Here is a 21,462-nt window from a genome sequence, read left to right as displayed (position 1 = left end):
ATACATCAACATGCAATCATCCCAACAACCAATGACTTAGTCTTGAGTTACGTCAGAATGTGTGAGTGGTTCTCTGGGATTACAATCACATGAATCTGTTTCCTTTAAATAACTCACTACTGTACAATGAGTTAGGGCAATATTTCTGCTAGTGCCGCAGCTTTGTCCAAACTAGTTCAGAAAGATTGGCAACGTAGTAGCAGGGAATTGTTTGCTCTTAGACAAAACGTGACAGACAGGTAAACCCTCAGGTAAGCTATACCATTCATCTGAATAACATTCCGTATACTTACATACACATTGCTTTAATGCAGAGTACATGTTAAGATAAAGACAATAAATGTTTACAATTATAAACTACAATATGATTACATTTCAATTCACCATCTACAGTGAGTGAATATAACCAATCTGATCATTCAGTAAATATGTCAATAAGAACCGTACATTAAGCTAGACTGGAGCTAACTAGCTTAAGATACATTTTTGCTAGTATTGAGTCAGATTTGCATACCAATGAGTTTAATAGTACTTTAAAATGTGTACATCAGATTTGCTTTTCTTCCTTTACAGGTATTTGATTATGTCGGTCCAGACTCTTAATCAGACATTCAGTTACCACTTGCAGATTGCCAGTTTTGACATCCCTACCCCAATGATCTACCCTGTGTTCATCATGGGTCTCCTGCTCTATCTGTTCTCTGTTTTCTGTAACCTGACCATCCTGCTGTTGATCATCACACAGCGGACTCTCCACAAGCCCATGTTTTACATCCTCTTCAGCCTCCCCCTGAATGACCTGGTAGGAATCAGCTCTATGCTACCCAGGGTGTTGTCAGACATCGTGACACAGACTCACTCTGTGTACTATCCCGCATGTGTTTTGCAAGCTTTTCTTTGCCACCTGTACGGGGGTGGTGTGCTTTTTGTACTTGCAGCGATGTCAATTGATAGATATTTTGCCATTTGCAAACCACTGCAATACCCCTCGATCATGACACCTTTTGCACTATGTGTCGTTATATCGGCTGCTTGGGGCCTGGACATGGCCATGGTATTGACCCTGTTTGCTCTTCAGTCCCGAGTTAAGAGGTGCAAGGCTTACATACTAAATATCTACTGTGACAACCCCTCTCTACTTCGCCTCTCATGTGGAGAAGATGTCACAGCTAACAACATTTATGGTTTGGCTATGACAGCGGTTATGCAGATCATCAGTGTTGGTATTCAGCTATTTTCCTATATTAACATTCTTGTAATATGCATAATTAATCGACAATCTGACACCAAGAGCAAGGCTGTAAACACCTGTGTTGCTCAGCTAGTGACATTTCTTCTTTTTGAATGTACTTCCACCTTTGTAATACTGTCATATCGCTTTCAGAACATACCTCCTAATACACAGAAACTGTGCGGTATGATGATCTACCTGCTCTTACCAATTATTAATCCAATTATATACGGGATGAAAACAAAGGACATCAGAAAAGCATTTTTCATGGTGGTGAGGAAGAAAAAGATAGCGTTCAAGTGAATATTTCATAACTGTCAGCTCCATACTGGTTTCCTGTGTGTCTTAGGGCTCATGCGTATATCTCCGCTAATCACATGGAAAATGTATCTGTTTCGGGGCAACATCCACTTACTCTGCTGATGTAGTGTAGGCCGATCAATCCCCTGTCATAGAAAAATACCTAACATCTGTTTAATACCTTTCTTCCTTGACTTGTTTTGAGAATACAATTCAATCGCATTTTGTAAACTGGACATGTTAGGCAGTGGCATTTTTAAAGGTATGTTTTACTCATGTATTTTATGGGATATCTTAATATATGCATAAAGTTGTTTCATATAAACTGATATATTGCAAGGTGACCTCAGTGTGGAAAATTCTGTCATGTGAATGAGTAGTCCTGCAATTTCCCAAGCCACCCAGACTGAACCACTTGGTCCTGTATTATATTGTTCAATCAGCCAAGAAACCCTATGACATATTATCAATAAGTGTCATTAGGAATGTGAATGTGATCACGAATTATTAAATTGAAAATGAACTGCATCAGTCTATACAAGCCTCTTATGTCATTGTACTCGAGCAGACTATGAGACAGCTGTATGTGTAATTGGTCATCATACCCAGTCCCAATTATTTAAGATAAGGCCTTTAGACAGCTTTATGGTTTACACAGTCCCAATGACTTAAAGGACCAGTGCAGTCAAAAATGTGATTTTTCTGTGTTTTATATATATTTCCAGACTTAATACTGTGAAATTGTGAAAATTATGATAATGCCCTTTTCGTGTAAGAGCTGTTTGAAAACATTTCAGCCTGTTTTGGTTGGATGGAGTTTTGGCCCGCTAGCTGTCTGAATAACCGTATATCCTGCTCGCCTAGCATAGCAGTGACTACTGAATTGGCTCCCTGACTCATCTAGTGCTTCTCATTGGACCCTATGATCACTTGGCAACACATGCCTCTCCCTAATGTCATAATGCCTTGTCAATTGCTGTTTTGGATAGGAATTATTATCTTAATTCACTGTAGAGCCCCCAGCCCTGCCCTATATGCCTTAGATAGACTTTTCGTTTCACCCCCCACACATGCGGTGACCTCACCTCACCTGGTGCCCCTAGAGACAAATCCTCTCTCATCGTCACTCAATGCCTGTCACGGTTTTCATATGGTGAAGGAGAGTCGGACCAAACTGCAGCGTGTATATTGCAATCCATGTTTAATCAAACAACGTAAACGCGAATAAACACAAACACTACAAAACAATAAACGAAACGAAAACCGAAAGCAGCCTATACTTAACACAGCACAAGGACATCAAGACACTCAGGACAATCACCCACAATACAACCAAAGAATATGGCTGCCTAAATATGGTTCCCAATCAGAGACAACGATAAACACCTGCCTCTGACTGAGAACCACTTCAGACAGCCATAGACTAACCTAGAACACCCCACTAAGCTACAATCCCACTATCTACACACCACATACAAAAACCCATGTCACACCCTGGCCTGACCAAATACATGAAGAAAAACACAAAATACTACAACCAGGGCGTGACAAACCCCCCCCAAGGTGCGGACTCCCGACCGCACCTCAAATCAATAGGGAGGGTCCGGGTGGGCACCTGTCCATGGTGGCGGCTCTGGCGCGGGTCGTGGACCCCACTCAGTAAATGTCCTAGTCCCCTCTCCTTGCGTCCCTAGATAGTCCACCCTCGCCGCCAACCATGGCCTAGTAGTCCTCACCCAGAACCCCACTATACTGAGGAGCAGCTCGGGAGTGAGGGGAAGCTCGGGAGTGAGGGGAAGCTCGGGAGTGAGGGGAAGCTCGGGACTGAGGCGAAGCTCGGGACTGAGGGGAAGCTCGGGATTGAGGGGAAGCTCGGGACTGAGGGGAAGCTCGGGACTGAGGGGAAGCTCGGGAGTGAAAGGAAGCTCGGGAGTGAAATTAAGCTCAGGAGTGAAATTAAGCTCAGGAGTGAAATTAAGCTCAGGAGTGAAAGGAAGCTCAGGAGTGAAAGGAAGCTCAGGAGTGAAAGGAAGCTCAGGAGTGAAAGGAAGCTCAAGCAGGTTGATGAATCCACCAGATCCTGGCTGACTGGCAGATCCTGGCCGACTGACAGATCCTGGCTGACTGGCAGTTCTGGCAGATCCCGGCTGACTGGCAGATCTGGAAGAATCTGGCTGCTCCTTGCAGACTGGCAGCTCCTTGCAGACTGGCAGCTCCTTGCAGACTGGCAGCTCCTTGCAGACTGACAGCTCCTTGCAGACTGACAGCTCTGGCTGCTTCATGCAGACTGACATCTCTGGCTGCTTCATGCAGACTGACAGCTCTGACTGCTCCATGCAGGCTGGCAGCTCTGACTGCTCCATGCAGACTGGCAGCTCCTTGCAGACTGGCAGCTCCTTGCAGACTGACAGCTCCTTGCAGACTGACAGCTCTGGCTGCTTCATGCAGACTGACAGCTCTGACTGCTCCATGTAGGCTGGCAGCTCTGACTGCGCTTAACAAACAGGAGACTCCGGTAGCGCAGGAGAGGAGAAAGGCTCCGACAGTGCTGGAGAGGCGGGAGACTCCGACAGCGCAGGAGAGGCGAGGCGCACTGTAGGCCTGATGCGTGGTGCTGGCACTGGTGGTACTGGGCCGAGGACACGCACAGGAAGCCTGGTGCGGGGAGCTGCTACCGGAGGGCTGGGGTGTGGAGGTGGTACTGGATAGACCGGACCGTGCAGGTGCACTGGAGCTCTTGAGCACCGAGCCTGCCCAACCTTACCTGGTTGAATACTCTCGGTCGCCCTGCCAGTGCGGCGAGGTGGAATAGCCCGCACTGGGCTATGTAGGCGAACCGGAGACACCGAGCGCAAGGCTGGTGCCATGTAAGCCGGCCCAAGAAGACGCACTGGGGACCAGATGCGTAGAGCCGGCTTCATGGCATTTGGCTCGACGCTCAATCGCGGAGCTGGAATATACCGCACCGGGCTATGCAGCGGCACTGGGAACACCATGCGCACCACTGCATAAAATGGTGCCTGCCCGGTCTTTCTAGCCCCCCGGTAAGCACAGGGAGTTTGCGCAGGTCTCCTACCTGGCGTAGACATACTCCCTGTAAGCCCCCCCCCCCAAGAAATTTTGGGGGCTGATTCCCGGGCTTCCATCCGCGTCGCCGTGCTGCCTCCTCATACCAGCGCCTCTCCGCTTTTGCCGCCTCTAATTCCTCCTTGGGGCGGCGATATTCCCCTGGTTTAGCCCAGGGTCCTCTCCCGTCGAGGATTTCCTCCCATGTCCAGAAATCCTTATTGCGCTTCTCCTCTTTGGGCTGCTCCTGCCTGTTGACACGCTGCTTGGTCCTTTGGTGGGTGATTCTGTCACGGTTTTCATATGGTGAAGGAGAGTCGGACCAAACTGCAGCGTGTATATTACGATCCATGTTTAATCAAACAACGTAAACACGAATAAACACAAACACTACGAAACAATAAACCAAACGAAAACCGCCTATACTTGTGTCAACTAACACAGCACAAGGACATCAAGACACTCAGGACAATCACCCACAATACAACCAAAGAATATGGCTGCCTAAATATGGTTCCCAATCAGAGACAACGATAAACACCTGCCTCTGATTGAGAACCACTTCAGACAGCCATAGACTAACCTAGAACACCACACTAAGCTACAATCCCACTATCTACACACCACATACAAAAACCCATGTCACACCCTGGCCTGACCAAATACATGAAGAAAAACACAAAATACTACGACCAGGGCGTGACAATGACTAAGTTTACCTCCACTGTACTCACATCCTATCATACATTATGCCTTGAATCTATTCTTCCGTGCCCAGAAATCTGCTCATTTTACTCTCTGTTCCGAAAGCACTAGACAACCAGTTCTTATAGCCTTTAGCCGTACCCTTATGCTACTGCTCCTCTGTTTCTCTGGTGATGTAGAGGTTAACCCAGGCCCGGAAGCACCCAGCACCACTCCCATTCCCCAGGATAACCATAAAAGCCTTGGTTTCATGCATGTTAAGGTTAACATGCATTTTAACTCTAAGTTTGTTTTATTCACTGCTTTAGCACACTCTGCCAACCCTGATGTCCTAGCCATGTCGGAATAATGGCTTAGGAAGGCCACCAAAAATCCTTCAATTTCCATGCCTAACCATAACATCTTCCGACAAGACAAAACTGCCAAAGGTGGTGGAGGTAGCCTGCAGAGTTCTATCACACTATCCAGGTCTGTGCCCAAACAATTTGATGGGCACCCTCTTAGATATCATCCTGACCAACTTGCCCTCTAAATGCACCTCTGCTGTCTTCAACCAGGACCTCAGTGATCACTGCCTTTTTGCCTGCGTGCGTAATGGGTCCGCGGTCAAACAACCACCCTGATCACTGTCAAATGTTCCCTAAAACACTTGAGCAAGCAGGCCTTTCTAATCGACCTGGCCCGGGTATCCTAGAAGGATATTGACCTCATCCCGTCAGTAAAGGATGCCTGGTTGCTCTTTAAAAGTGCTTTCCTCGCAATCGTAAATAAGCATGCCCCATTCAAAAAATGTAGAACGAAGAACAGATATATCCCTGGGTTCACCCCAGACTTGACTGCCCTTGACAAGCAACAAAATATACTCTGGCTTTCTGCATTAGCATCGAATAGCCCCCACAATATACAACTTTTCAGGGAAGTCAGGAACCAATATACTCAGTCAGTTAGTAAAGTTAAGGCTAGCTTTTTCAAACAGAAATTTGCATCCTGTAGCACTAATTCCAAAAAGTGTTGGGACACTCTAAAGTCCATGGAGAATAAGAGCACCTTCTCCCAGCTGCCCACTGCACTGAGGCTAGGAAACACTATCACCACCACCAATAAATCTACGATCATTTCAATAAGCATTTTTCTACGGCTGGCCATGCTTTCAACCTGGCTATCCCTACCCCGGGCAACAGCTCAGCACCACCTGCAGCACCTTGCCCAAGCCCCCCCCCCGCTTCTCCTTCACCCAAATCCAGACAGATGAAGTTCTGAACGAACTGCAAAATCTGAATCCCAACAATTCATCTGGGCTGGACAATCTGGACCCTCTCTTCCTAAAATTATCCACCGAAATTGTTGCAACCCCTATTACTAGACTGTTCAAACTCTCTTTTGTATCGTCTGAGATCCCAAAAGATTGGAAAGCTGCCGCAGTCATCCCCCTCTTCAAAGGGGGAGATATTCTAGACCCAAACTGTTAAAGACCTTAATCATCCTACGCTGCCTTTCTAAGGTCTTCGAAAGCCAAGTTAACAAACAGATCACCGACCATATCGAATCTCACCGTACCTTCTCCACTATGCAAACTGGTTTCAGAGCGGGTGATAGGTGCACCTCAGCCACATTCAAGGTCCAAAGCGATATCATAACCGCCATCGATAAAAGACAGTACTGTGCAGCGGTCTTCATCGACCAGGCCAAGGCTTTCGACTCTGTCAATCACCACATTCTTATCGGCAGACTAATCCTTGGATTCTCAAATGACTGCCTCGCCTGGTTCACCAACTACTTCTCAGGTAGAGTTCAGGGTGTCAAATCGGAGGGCCTGTTGTCCGGAAATCTGGCAGTCTCTATGGAGGTGGCACAGGGTTCAATTCTCGGGCAGACTCTTCTCTGACTTTTCTCTGTATATATCAATGATGTCGCTCTTGCTGCTGGTTATTCTCTGATCCACCTCTACGCAGACAACACCATTCTGTATACCTCTGGCCCTTCTTTGGACACTGTGTTAACTAACCTCCAAACGAGCTTCAATGCCATACAACACTCCTTCCGTGGCCTCCAACTGCTTTTAAATGCTAGAAAAACCAAATGCATGATCTTCAACCGATTGTTGCCCGCACCCGCCTACCTGACTAGCATCACTACTCTGGACAGTTCTGACTTAGAATATGTGGACAACTACAGACACCTAGGTTAGACTGTAAACTGGTTAGACTGTAAACTCTCCTTCCAAACTCCAATCCAAAATTAAATCTATAATCGGCTTCCTATTTCGTAACAAAGCCTCCTTCACTCATGCTGCCAAACATACCCTTGTAAAACTGACTATCCTTGACTTCGGTGATGTCATTTACAAAATAGCCTCCAAAACTCTACTCAGCAAACTGGATGTAGTCGATCACAGTGCCATCTGTTTTGTCACCAAAGCCCCATATACTACCCACCACTGCGACCTGTATGCTCTCGTTGGGTGGCCCTCACTACATATTCGTCACCAAACCCACTGGCTCTAAGTCATCTATAAGTCTTTGCTAGGTAAAGCCCCGCCTTATCTCAGCTCACTGGTCACCATAGCAGCACCCTGGCCGCCTTTCCTTCCAGTTCTCTGCTGCCACTTACTGGAACGAATTGCAAAACTCACTGAAGCTGGAGTCTTATATCTAACTCTCTAACTTTAAGCATCAGCTGTCAGAACAGCTTACCAATCCCTGTACCTGTACACAGCCAATTTGCATACCGCCCCAACAGATCCACAGATAATGCGATCTCAATCGCACTCCACACTGCCCTTTCCCACCTGGACAAAGGAACACCTATGTGAGAATGCTGTTCATTGACTACAGCTCAGCGTTCAACACCATAGTGCCCACAAAGCCCACAACACATCTGTAAGCTGATCCTCAACACTGGGGCCCCTCGGGGGTGCATGCTTAGTTCCTCCTGTACTCCCTGTTCACCCATGACTGCGTGGCCAAATACGACTCCAATACCATCATTACGTTTGCTGACAACACAACAGTGGTAGTCCTGATCACCGACAACAATGAAACAGACTATAGGGAGGAGGTCAGAGACCTCCTGGTGCCAGGACAACAACCTCTCCCTCAATGTGGGCAAGACAAAGGAGCTGATTGTGGACTCCAGGAAAAGGAGGGCCGATCAGGCCCCCATTAACATTGACGGGGCTGTAGTGGAGGAGCGGGTCGAGAGTTTCAAATCACCAGTGAACTATCATGGTCCAAACACACCAAGACAGTTGTGAAGAGGGCACGACAAGTTTATGAAACGGTGGGTTTGCACAACTGAATAATTTCTGCGCAAACTGTCAGAAACCATCTCAGGGAAGCTCATCTGCGTGCTTGTCGTCCTCACCAGGGTCTTGACCTGACTGTAGTTTGGAGTCGTAAGCGACTTCAGTGGGCAAATGCTCACCTTCGATGGCCACTGGCATGCTGGAGAAGCGTGCTCTTCACTGCGCGAGCGGTTTGCTGATATCAGCGTTGTGAACAGAGTTCCCCATGGTGGCGGTGGGGTCATGGTATGGGCAGGCATAAGCTACTGACAACTAACACAATTGCATTTTAATCAATGGCAATTTGAATGCACAGAGATACCGTGACGAGATCCTGATGCCCATTGTCATGCCATTCATCCACCACCAACTCATGTTTCAACATGATAATGCACGGCCTGGCATGGCCCAATGTCACAAGGATCTGTACACCATTTCTGGAAGCTGAAAATGTCCCAGTTCTTCCATGGCCTGCATACTCACTAGACATGTCACCCATCGAGCACGTTTGGGATGCTCTGGGTCGACGTGTATGACAGCTGACACATTTTCCTGGGGATTTTTTAATTAGCTAATTTGATTACCGTGGGGCCATGGACATATACTGTAGGGGTTTACTAAGGGTTGGCGGATTGGTCGGCTGTTTGAGCCAGTAAAGTGTGCTTTGCTATTCTAATTGAATTTTTGGAATTCAAAATTACAGTGATTGTCTTTCATAATTTTGTCAGTTATGTGTGGATGTGTATGTTCAGAATTTGTTGTTGGAATGTCATTCCTAAATTTGCTAATCTTGCCGACGAAAAATGATTAAAGTAGTTGGGAATATCAGTTGGTTGTGTGATGAATGAGTCATCTGATTCAATGAAGGATGGAGCTTAGTTTGCCTTTTTGCCCAAAATGTCATTTAAGGTGCTCCAAAGCTTTTTAGCATTAATCCTTTAAATCATATTTTTTTTTTTTTTCATAGTACAGTTTCTTCTACTTTTTGTTCAGTATCATAACGATTTCTCAGTTAACATTGTTTGCTAATCGGCTATGCAGCCAGACTTATTTGCCATTCCTTTTGCCTCATCCCTCTCATCTGTACCATCCACAGAGATTTAACAGTTTTTACTATCTAAGTGGGTTTATAAACTGGGTGGTTCGAGCCCTGAATGCTGATTGGCTGACAGCCATGGTATATCAGACCGTATACCACGGGTATGACCCAAAAATATTTTTTGCTGCTCTAATTACATTGGTAACCAGTTTATAATAGCAATAAGGCACCTCAGGGGTTTGTGATATGTGTTGTGCATAAGAACAGCCCTTAGCCGTGGCATATTGGCCATATACCACACCTCCTCAGGCCTTATTGCTTAATTAAGATAGTCAGGATATGAATGTTATCTTTTAGTAGCAAGTTACCGATTTCATGCACTTTGTTTCTTAGGCTACATATGTTAATGTAAGCCATTCTTTTTGCAATTTTGTATTTTTATGCTTTACTGGGAGGATTTTCAGAGGTAGGCATTACAGTGATATTTGTGATTGAGCTGATGTGAACTGTACACATAGTGAACTGCATAGAGTGGGCTTCCTAATAGGGCAAATAGACTCTGCGCTAAATCATATGCACACAATGCCCCAATGCCCCATATTGACAAAGTGAACATGTTTTTAGATATTGTTTTAAATGTATTGAAAATGAAATACATAAACATCTAATTTACATAAGATTTCACACCCCTTCTAAAAAACCTTGGAGAAATACCTTAGGCAGTGAATACAGCTGTAAGTTTTAATTACAGCTGTAAGAACATGAATTGTCTTCTTGGTAAGCAACTGCAGTGTAGATTTGGCCTTGTATTAGGTTATTGTCCTGCTGAAAGGTAAATTAATCTCCCAATGTCTGGTGGAAAGCAGACTGAACCAGGCTTTCCTCTAGGATTTTGCCTGTGCTTAACTCCATGCCATTTATTTTTTATCCTAAAAATCTCTCCAGTCGTTAATGATTACAAGCATACCCATAACATGATGCAGCTACCACTATGCTTGAAAATATGGAGAGTGGTACTCAGTCATTTAAAATATATATATATATATTTCATCTTTATTTAACCAGGTAAGCTAGTTGAGAACGAGTTCTCATTTACAACTGCGACCTGGCCAAGATAAAGCAAAGCAGTGCGACACAAACAACAACACAGAGTTACACATGGAGTAAACAAGCGTACAGTCAATAACACAATTGGAAAAAAAGAAAGTCGATATACAGTGTGTGCAAATGGCGTGAGGAGGTAAGGCAATAAATAGACCATGGTAGCAAAGTAATTACACTGGAGTGATAGATGAGCAGATGATGGTGTGCAAGTAGTGATACTGGCGGTGGCAGCATCATGTTTTTCAGTGGAAGGGACTGGGAGACAAGTCAGGATCGAGCAACGACCCTAAGCACATAGCCAAGACAATGCAGGAGTGGCTGAATGTCCTTGAGTGGCCCAGTCAGAGCACGGACTTGAACCCAATCGAACATCTCTGGAGAGACCTGAAAATAGCTGTGCAGCGAAGATGATCTCGGGGTGCAATGGTGTTGTAGCGTGGTTGTACAGACGTGAGAGTGCGCCAGGCTTCACATTCTTGGACCCCAGGTGGTGGGAGATAGTGAAATGGAAAAGAGTGAATAACAGGGCCCATCTCGCCTGCCTGGAGTTGAGGCACTTGGCAGTGCGGAGATATTCCAGGTTCTTATGGTCCAATCACACCAAGAATGGATGCAGCCTTCCATCGCTTTGGTTGAAGAGATGTGGAGTGAATGAATACTTGAAAAACATACTACTACAAAAACAAATCCTAAACATAAAATTATGTACTGGATAGTTAATAAGCACTTTAATTTATTTTTCTGTTTCAATTACAGTATTTTGTTCCTCATAATGAGTCACACATGACCTCTCTTGAGAGACTAACCCATTATTTGAAGATCAACTATTAGATATCTCAGAGGAATGGCGAATGTTCCTCACAGTCTCTATAAATACCTTACCAAGTCATATGATAGAGTTAGTTTCTCACAGAGTTTCAGGTAATGATTTCTCTAAAGCGTGAGTTGTATACATTTTATCCTGTGATTTCCTCACTATATGATTTGTTTTAAAATTGGGTGTCATGACTCACCACATTGAGTTTTAAAAAGAAGGGGTGCCTGGTCACAAGCAAATCATTTTTATGCTGTGGAAAATCAACTGTATGTAAAAGGTTGGTTTCCCCCCCATAAACAAGCAGTATTCATCCATGGTCATAATCTTGTTCCAGTATTCTGTTAACATAAATGTCAAGGTAATGTATTATTGTCCATTTTTTATACAGTTCTAGTATTTAGAACTACTAACATGTATTGATGAATTGATTTATTAATGACTCAACTATTCATCAGTTTTCATAATGTGACTATAATAATGTTTTCATTGTTAAAATGTACTGTAAACATAACAGTTGTTGTCTTACATCGCCAGGCTTGAAGAGGAAAGCCTGAATCCGAGAAAATGGATGACTTCTCAAATGTGTCTTCTGTTTTGACACTAGAAAGCTTCAATATCCCCCCTGAAAGTGCATTTTCCGCATTTATTTTCGCCACACTGAGCTATATGGTCATTCTCTTCTGTAATCTGGTCCTGATTCTCACCATCATCCTCAATAGGAGTCTCCACCAGCCCATGTACCTTCTGCTGCTTAACCTACCCATCAATGACCTTATAGGCTCCACGGCACTCTTTACACAGCTCATCAAAGAGCTTTTACTTGACACAGGGACCATTCAATACTCTGCTTGTGTTACACAAGCTTTCTTTATTCATGTCTATGGAACGGGAGCTGTGTTCATTCTGACTGCTATGGCGTATGACAGATACATTGCCATATGTTCCCCTTTGAGGTACAACACATTGATGACCAATGCTCATCTCAGGAAAATCATCACACTGCTATGGGTGTGTGACTTGATTTTAATTGGGGTGCTCTTTTTCCTGCTGCTTCGATTACCACGCTGCAGATCTCTGATGTCACACTCATACTGTGACAATCCCTCCCTGTTGAAAATGGTCTGTGCTAACACAGCCATCAATAACATCTATGGACTCTTTATTACTGCCCTCATGCAGGTCATAGTTGTTTCTACCATTCTCTACACTTACATTCAGATACTTGTCACATGTTTTAGAAACAAAGGATCAGCTGACACTAAAAGCAAAGCTCTGCAGACTTGTGCTACACATTTAATTGTTTTTCTCCTCTTAGAGTGTTTAGGTCTTCTCACTGTTATTTCATACAGACTGAGCCAATTTCCCCCGCAGTTACGGAGACTCATAGGAGTTTCCACATTAATTTTCCCCCCAACTTTAAATCCAATCATATATGGTCTTAAAACAAAGGATATCAGAGTAAAAGCAATGCATTTCTTGCGGACAAAGATCTTTCCATCCTAGGCTATGTTTTCAATAGTAGACATAGATTTGAAGAGAACCACTACATCATTTATCCAAAACTATATGAATTTTTGACATTTGTCACAATCTACTCAGTGCGATTGTATTTAGGCTATTTTGCTGTTTTTTTACAGTCTGGCAGCTTGATGTACCCCTTGTTGTTATCTTTATTTATAATAACTGTAAATGTATCACTTGTATTCCAAAACCAGTAAACCAATTAACCACCCCGGGGTATCAAGAAATCACTCACCTGATTTGAAATGACAGAAGAGTCATTGTTGGGTGCCATTAATTTTAGGCCCTAGGACACTAGTGTTAATCAGAGACTGATTTTGTTGGAATAAATTAAATAAACCCACAAAAATACACTTAAAAACGGTTTGAGTCAACCAACAACAGTCAACGTAAATAGAAGATCATATTTTGAATGAACTAGTAAGAAGATTTTAACCCTGTGCTTTTTGTGGATTGTCAAGGTTTCACAAGACAACGTAAATCACAACGTCAATGTGAAGCTCTTAACTGCCTACTCCTCGTGTCCTCTCTCCTCTCTCCTCGTCTCCTTATCAAAACCCATTGCATGAGAAAGTCAGGGGTCCCTCCCCTGTGATCTCCTCCTCCAATGGGTTATGTGATGGAGATGAGGAGAGAGGAGAGAGGACGCGAGGAGTGTGAAATTAAGGTCTTCCTAAAGACATCAAACTATGAGAGACATTTAAAGCCATTTGAAGCCCCCCTATGACAGAGGTCATTCATCCTGTGATATCTTTGATCATGGTTATAATAGTCTGCATTTTAAAATGCATTAAGTAAAACAATGAAATTGCGTAGCGCCGATCTTTCCTACTTCATGGGGATTCATGTATAAAGATGGATCAACAACACAGATGGTGTGAGACACGGACTCATTTTGACTTATTGATCTGTGGACATGTGTCTAAAATTGATCAACTGATTTCCAATATCTTCAACATTGGTCTGATTTGGTAAAATAATGTTGAATTTTAATCATGTCCAATTAATACTCTGGCAATATTTCCCTGGATTCTCAAATGCTAACACAAAAACAAATGGTTATATATCGGCCTATGCACTCCCTCTGCCATGTTATGTCTGGTCACATTAAAGACATATTCCAATCAGTGTGTCTGCTGTGTAATGACCTCGTGTTTCAGTTATAGGCCTACAGTAACAACATGGTTCCTCTTCTATCCATCTTACAAACCCATACCACAAAACAAGACATATTTAAAATGCAGAAAACGAGACATACACATTTCTATTTAGGTCTAGAAATTGTCTTCATCTCTAAAGTCTGTGATGCTGATTACAACAATGTTGATGAATTGAATTAGTTCACAGCGCCCTCTAGTGTATTTGTTTTGCACAAAATACAGCCTAGAATCCAGTGTTTCACCATTGTTTCAGGTCAATGATTCAGTCTGGAAACTCTCCAGTAGAGGCATCGGCGTCCTCTCAGAAACGAGGGTCGGTTTCAGCCCAAGTGGATAAAAGTGGCTTCTGAAGATTTGGTCTATTGATTGTAGTGTAACACCCTTCATCACAGCTCAGATACAACTCAGTTCCAGGCTGAATCAAAGAAATGAACCAATACTTAAAAAGGCTAGAAACACAAATATAAAGTGAAAATGTGTCAGGAAAAGAGTAGTGAAAAGTTTTGTTTACAAATTGAAATAATTATTGAAATAAATGTTTTTATATTTTATGATGAATTTGATGTTAATAGAAAATGTGTATTCCAGACGACAGTTTTCATAAATAAAACCAAAGTAAAAATGAAAATATGTGTAGTAAATTGAAATCGGTTAAATATGTGTTTGTTTCTTTTTGTGGAAATTCAGGTAACTTGAAACACAATCAACTTACATGAATCTGAAATGTACATCATATATATATATATATATATATACACACAGTATTTGACCCTTTATTTAGATGGCTGGAAACAGAGGGGAGACACGCAAGTGGTACAACAGTAGGAAGGGTGGACACATAGATTGAGCCCTGGTCTCCATGGGGAGTGGTTTGTGACTGGCCATGCATGTTGCAGCTAAAAAAACAGGCTCTGCACATGAATACATTATATTACATTTTGCACATGCAGCTCAAGGGCCTGTTGCACAAAAGTAGAATTAAGACATCCGGGATAAATGACTCAGCTGAGCTCAATGAAGCCAAAACATGTGCGTCCAGGCTTAATTGGTTGCACAAAGACCAAGCCAGGATGAGCAGACACGGATTCATTAAGCCAGGTGAAACCAATCCTGGATAGGTGCGCGCTCACGGCTCACTCAAATAGACCCCGCCACAGATCACAGATTAACTGATTTACCATGGCAACTAGAGCCGCGTACTTTTCCCCGTCGGAAGCACAAATCCTCATGGAGGCATACGAGGAGGTAAAAGATATAATTAAGAAGAAAGGCAACACCGCCACAGTGATAAAGCAAAGAGAAAAAAAGCGTGGCAAAGTATTGCAGACCGCCTGAATGCGTAAGTAGTGCACAATTACACACTCACCGCTCCGCTGAAACATCACAATTACAATTCAAATATTTAATTCACATCTCCAAAAACGCAGTTGTACTGTAATTATGAAACGGTTAAATTTTTAATTGAAATGCACTGCAGATATAAGTGAAATTGTGTAAAGTAAGTCCATCACACTGTATAAAGCTATGATAAATTATTATTAAAGCCTTACATTATTATTTAACGTTACTACGCTCAGTACGGTTTAATCTTAGCCGTTGTACTCTGCTTCTTATGTTGTCCACCGTTTTTTGTGTTTCTCCTGCTTTAATTAATGTAAAGCTGCTTTGACAGAATGAAACAATTGTGAAAAGTGCTATATAAATAAAATGTAATTGAATAAATAGATGAGCTATAATAATAATCACTTTAATTTATATAGCGCCTTTCAAAGGACCCAAGGTCGGTTGCTCACTGCACTGCAAAAATGTCTTTCTTTCTTAGTATATTTTGTCTTGTTTTCAGTAAAAAAAAAATATCTAAAAAACATCTTGAATATTTTCTTGAGCAAAATTACCTAGGAAAATAAGCAAAAAAATCTGCCAGTGAAACGAGAACTTTTCTAAAATTAAGTGTTTATGGAAAAAGTAAACTTATTTCAAGAGAATTTTTATTATATTGACAGATTTTTTTATTTGCTTGTTTTAAGCACACATTTACTTAAAGTTTATATTTTTTGTCTAAACTATACTTATTTTGCTAGGTCATTTAGCAAATCAAGAAAATACATCTTTATTTAAGTTTTTTTAATATATATTTTTACTGAAAACAAGACAAATACCAAGTAATTTTTGCAGTGTGACTCCATTAAATGTGTGTGTGTGTGTAGATTAAACATGAACGGGCCAAAACGGACATGGCAGCAGGTCAAAATCAAATACAAGAACATTCTGCAGAATGGTATGGTCCCTGACTAATATTTAACAAAGCACAAGCATATATTGTACCCAGAAGGTGCCTGCTCACACATTGTCTGTACTGTTTTAGCAGTGAAAAGAATACCCACAGACAAGGCACGGGTGGTGGGTCACCAAAGGCTGACCTTACCAGAGGTCCAGCAGAGGACATGGCCTTGGAGCTAAATAAAGGCAGGCCCGTCTTAGAGGGGATCCCTGGGGGAAAGAGACGAGCATAGGTTCCTCCCAAGATGCCACCCGCTTCATTCAAGGTATGTCCTTCCATCTCTACATGGGATACAACCACATTCATATTGAATCAATTTGGACTGTCTGACTTTGGTTTACCTATTGCCTTGCAGTGTCTGGCAGCACTGTGTTCCTGTTAGAGCCACCAGCACAAGCACCAGACGATGCTGATCCAGTGAGTACTCCATCAAAGGCATACTGTAGGCCTGGCATGTCTTGTCTACTAGCTTCAATATGAATCCGATTTAAATGTGATAGGGTGAAGGCCCCAGTGCAACAGCACATGATGGAGACGATGATGATGATGATGAGGAGGAGACCATCTCTCTGGATTCCAGAAGGCATGAGGTATCATGGTAAGACTGTGAAAGTACTATTTACTCTACAATGGTGAGGAGTCCTCATCAAAATCAAAAAATCTCATTTCTTTTACAGGACCCAGATGCTATACAGTGGGAAAACCAGCCTGGCAACATAGTGCGTATTAATAAAAGGACACCACATCCTGCCAAATTCCAGCTGCGCTAATTGTATTGTGTTCACAGAGCTCACAAGCTATCAGAAAGTTGTATGGCAACCACCTCCGGCGCCAAATAGAACTGGCAGACATAGACATTCAGTACAAGAAGAAAAAGATGGAAAATCTTGCACTGGAGTCCGAAATAAAAAAGAGGACAATTAGGAAACTGGACCTTGAAATAAAAAAACTTGAGAGGGAGGTGAGATATGCCTTCAATGTACACTGTATGCTAACTGTAACACAAATGTATTAATCATTATTTGTATTTCCTCCCCAGCTCCAAGAAGATGACACAGCTCAAATAAAAATTAGGTATATTCTCGTCAAGTGAGCCATGACATATGAGCTCTTATTGTGAGCACACAGGACGGTGGCATCTTTCTAAGGTTTTTATTTTCCCAGCAATCAGTACAACCAAGTCATCGTTATAAGGCATCGCCCTCTTTTGCCCACCCCCCAGCACCAGGTGTGGCCACTAGCCTATATGAAGGCCCAAAATTGTGTGTTCCTTTCTGCTCTGACAATGGCATGCCCATTCGTGCGAGATGTGGTGGATGAAGAAGCACTTGTGCTGAGGAGAGCCTTCAGGCGAGAAAGGGTCTTCAGGGACCGGTTGGACCCACTGGCCTTCCCTGACGACCATCTATATGAAAGATACCTGATGCCATCTGCAGAAAACCTGTATCTATGCAGACTACTGGGTCCCAGGATTAAGCACCGCACTGCACGGAGCCATGCACTGAGTGTGGAGCAAATGGTTTGTGTGGCCTTGCGCTTTTTTGCTAGTGGAGCCTTCCTGTACTCAGTGGGGGATGCAGAACAGCTGAACAAGGCCACAATTTGCCGCACAATAAGGAGTGTGTGTCTGGCTATCAAAGCATTAGCAGATGTCTTCATCTCCTTCCCTGGCCACAGAAGACTCTGTGACATCAAAGAGGAGTTCTATAGGATTGCAGGTAAGAGGATCTACAAATTACAGGACAACTGTTAACACATAGTAGGATACTCATTACTTTGTGTGACAGGTTTCCCCAATGTCATTGGTGCAGTGGACTGCACACACATAGGATAAAAGCCCCTCAGGTGCCCATGAGGCCGATTTTTGTGAATAGGAAATCCTTTCACAGCATTAATGTTCAGGTGAACATAACTTTTTGATATTGTCCATTGACGAACACTCTGCATTGCCAGTGATGTGCATTGATTGGTGTAATATTCCTCATCTTATGATTTCAGATGGTCTGCAATGCTGACTGTGTGATCAGCAATGTTGTGGCAAAATGGCCTGGCTCAGTCCATGACTCCAGAATCTTTCGGGCCTCTGAAATCTATCACAAGGTAAGCCACACAACCCCTATTTATAACCATCATGGCTGTGTCAAGAATATCACTGTGTTTATGAGGTAGTAATGATGAGATTTTGTGTTGACAGGTGAATTCTCTGGTGTGTTGCTGGGAGACAGGGGGTATGGCTGCCAGCCTTTTCTCCTGACACCTTTCACAGACCCCCAGGAAGCACAGCAGGCCTACAACCATGCCCATGCCAGGACCAGAGTTGAAATGACCTTTGGCCTCCTGAAGGCACGCTTTCACTGCCTTCACAAATTAAGGGTCAGCCCTGTTAGGGCATGTGATATTACTGTGGCTTGTGCTGTCCTCCACAATGTGGCCTGCCTGAGGAAGGAGAGGGCCCCCAGAGTGCCACCAGCCATGGACTGGGACAATCCGGCAATCTTCCCTGATGACGACAGTGGTCGGCTGCTGAGGGACCAATGTGTGTTGAATTATTTTAGTTAGTATGTGTGCTTTCAATTTTGGTTAAATATGTCCTGCGGTGGCAGAGGAATTTGGGTTTTTTGGGTTCGTTTTTTACGAATTTGGCCTCTTATGATGTTTGTGCGGTATACTGTGTGTAATACAAGGCTGCAGGGAGGCTACTGCATCCATTCATTTGTCTGTTCAGTTGATGTGTATGGATTTGTCCTGCATTTATTTTAGTGTGCAGACATGCAGGGTGTGTTATATACAGACCTTTGAATGTGTATGTATCATTTTGTATAATATGCTTGGATTCTGTGCTTTCCATCTTGTAGAGTCACTGTGACTTCAGTTTCGAAAGGAGCTGATGGTTTACCTGCTTTGTTTTGTCCTTATTCAATAAAGGAACATAATGTTACACATTCCATATGAATATAAAAACACAATGTGTATTTGTTTATATGACAGAGTACTAGGGCCACACTGAAGAAAAAGGATAAAGTCATAACTTTATGAGGCTGGTTCTTTCTGCAGAAAAGCTACATATTGTTTTTACAGTTTTGATACTTATGACAATGTGATACTTAATATTCTGGCACATCAGCATGTCTTTGTTTATGAAATCATACTGAAGTACAATTTCACGAAATGCCCCGCATCTGTCATTTTAACAACTGTCCTCCTTTAAAACAACTGGTTACAATATTATGACTTGTCTTTTTTTTTCCCTCTGTGGCCCTAATATTCTATCATTTTATATATAGTCTATGGGAAACTGTAAATTATCTAATGATAGCAACATCTAAAAATCATTTTTTTATCCAAAATCATTGAAATTAATGATCACAAACATTTAAATAATGACAGTGGGTCTAGTTATATGTGATAACAATATATAGTGAGCAGTGAAATAACTATTGGTTTCCATTTGTGGTGACTGCTGACTGACATTAGGGATGAGATTAAATAGATCCTGGAATTTAGCCTGGTCTGGAGCAGGCTAGCTCCACAGAATAAATCTCCATGGTAATTTATACCATAACATATCCTCCTGCCCCCTATCCATCTTTAGTGCAACCGGATTACGGATCAATTGAGCCAGGATCACCAAGATATCCTGGCTTAATCCCTATCCTAGTTTTGTGCAACAGGCCCCAAGTCTGGAAATGGTCCGCTAACAAATAAACACCCCAACATATTTATTTGCACAGCGAAGCTAAAACTTAATTTGGCACTATACTCCAGCATGTTGGATTTTAGATCACACGTTTTATATGATGGTATTTTTATACATCTCTGTTTTAGCGTTTAGAAATGAATGCACTTTTTGTATCTAGTCCCCCCCATTTGAAGGTGTCATACATATTTGGACAAATTCACTTATTCACTCATTTGGTACATTTAACATTTACATTTAAGTCATTTAGCAGGCACTCTTATCCAGAGCGACTTACAAATTGTCATAGTATAAGTATAGAACCAAATGAAAACTTTTAGTTTTACAGTCCAAATAAATACGTATGGGAGTGTACATTGATGTCCCTATTGTAAGAGTTTTCCTGTGGGGAAGGAGAAGTGGAACCAACATGCAGCATGGTGGTTATTCATGTTCTTTAATAAAGGTACTAGACATGAAATAACTAACAAAACAATAAATGTGCGAAAATCTAAACAGTCCTATCTGGTGCAAACACAGAGACCGGAACAATCACCCACAAACACACAGTGAAACCCAGGCTACCTAAGAATGATTCTCAATCAGAGACAAATAATGACACCTGCCTCTGATTGAGAACCAGACTAGGCCGAAACATAGAAATCCCCAAATCATAGAAAAACAAACATAGACTGCCTACCCAACTCACACCCTAACCATACTAAATAATGACAAAACAAAGGAAATAAAGGTCAGAACGTTTCTAATATATATTGACGTCCCTATGGTTTCTAATATATATTGACGTCCCTATAGTTTCTAATATATATTGACGTCCCTATGGTTTCTAATATATATTGACGTCCCTATAGTTTCTAATATATATTGACGTCCCTATAGTTAATAATATATATTGATGTCCCTATGGTTTCTAATATATATTGATGTCCCTATGGTTTCTAATATATATTGACGTCCCTATGGTTTCTAATATATATTGACGTCCCTATGGTTTCTAATATATATTGACGTCCCTATGGTTTCTAATATATATTGACGTCCCTATGGTTTCTAATATATATTGACTTCCCTATGGTTTCTAATATATATTGACGTCCCTATGGTTTCTAATATATATTAATGTCCCTTTGGTTTCTAATATATATTGATGTCCCTATGGTTTCTAATATATATTGACGTCCCTATGGTTTCTAATATTATTGAGGTCCCTATGGTTTCTAATATATATTGACGTCCCTATGGTTTCTAATATATATTG

General features: G+C 42.4%; 3 protein-coding genes and 1 long non-coding RNA gene across 4 annotated transcripts; all 4 read left to right on the top strand.

Moving 5' to 3' along the window:
* The first annotated feature begins 99 nt into the window (after window positions 1-99).
* LOC118390289 (olfactory receptor 52J3-like) lies at window positions 100-2,059 on the top strand. Its single transcript, XM_035780752.1, has 2 exons — window positions 100-251; window positions 574-2,059. The coding sequence occupies exon 2, from the start codon at window positions 584-586 to the stop codon at window positions 1,532-1,534; it is 951 nt and encodes a 316-aa protein (XP_035636645.1). The 5' UTR covers window positions 100-251; window positions 574-583; the 3' UTR covers window positions 1,535-2,059.
* A 9,598-nt stretch (window positions 2,060-11,657) lies between these two features.
* Window positions 11,658-14,193, top strand: LOC118390230 (olfactory receptor 52B2-like). The gene is made up of 2 exons (XM_035780621.2): window positions 11,658-11,903; window positions 12,080-14,193. Exon 2 carries the CDS (start codon window positions 12,110-12,112, stop codon window positions 13,046-13,048), a length of 939 nt encoding a protein of 312 aa, XP_035636514.1. The 5' UTR covers window positions 11,658-11,903; window positions 12,080-12,109; the 3' UTR covers window positions 13,049-14,193.
* A 2,527-nt stretch (window positions 14,194-16,720) lies between these two features.
* Window positions 16,721-17,042, top strand: LOC127932279 (uncharacterized). Its single transcript, XR_008144723.1, has 3 exons — window positions 16,721-16,772; window positions 16,863-16,924; window positions 17,008-17,042. It is a non-coding gene; the product is annotated as an uncharacterized LOC127932279 (long non-coding RNA).
* A 70-nt stretch (window positions 17,043-17,112) lies between these two features.
* On the top strand, window positions 17,113-18,341 carry LOC127920624 (putative nuclease HARBI1). The gene is made up of 3 exons (XM_052506102.1): window positions 17,113-17,468; window positions 17,547-18,225; window positions 18,295-18,341. Exons 2-3 carry the CDS (start codon window positions 17,754-17,756, stop codon window positions 18,339-18,341), a joined length of 519 nt encoding a protein of 172 aa, XP_052362062.1. The 5' UTR covers window positions 17,113-17,468; window positions 17,547-17,753.
* The last annotated feature ends 3,121 nt before the right edge of the window (window positions 18,342-21,462 follow it).

The sequence above is a fragment of the Oncorhynchus keta genome, chromosome 1, assembly GCF_023373465.1.
Source record: "Oncorhynchus keta strain PuntledgeMale-10-30-2019 chromosome 1, Oket_V2, whole genome shotgun sequence".
NCBI classification, from domain to species: Eukaryota; Metazoa; Chordata; class Actinopteri; order Salmoniformes; family Salmonidae; genus Oncorhynchus; species Oncorhynchus keta.
Note: the sequence above shows the minus strand (reverse complement) of the source record. Positions and strands in the feature narration are given on the sequence as shown.

Coding starts and splice junctions, on each gene's coding strand:
- LOC127920624 (XM_052506102.1), top strand. CDS start 17,754: ATGAAGGCCCAAAATTGTGTGTTCCTTTCTGCTCTGACAATGGCATGC. Junction 18,226..18,294: donor GGAGTTCTATAGGATTGCAG/GTAAGAGGATCT, acceptor TTTGTGTGACAG/GTTTCCCCAATGTCATTGGT.
- LOC118390289 (XM_035780752.1), top strand. CDS start 584: ATGTCGGTCCAGACTCTTAATCAGACATTCAGTTACCACTTGCAGATT.
- LOC118390230 (XM_035780621.2), top strand. CDS start 12,110: ATGGATGACTTCTCAAATGTGTCTTCTGTTTTGACACTAGAAAGCTTC.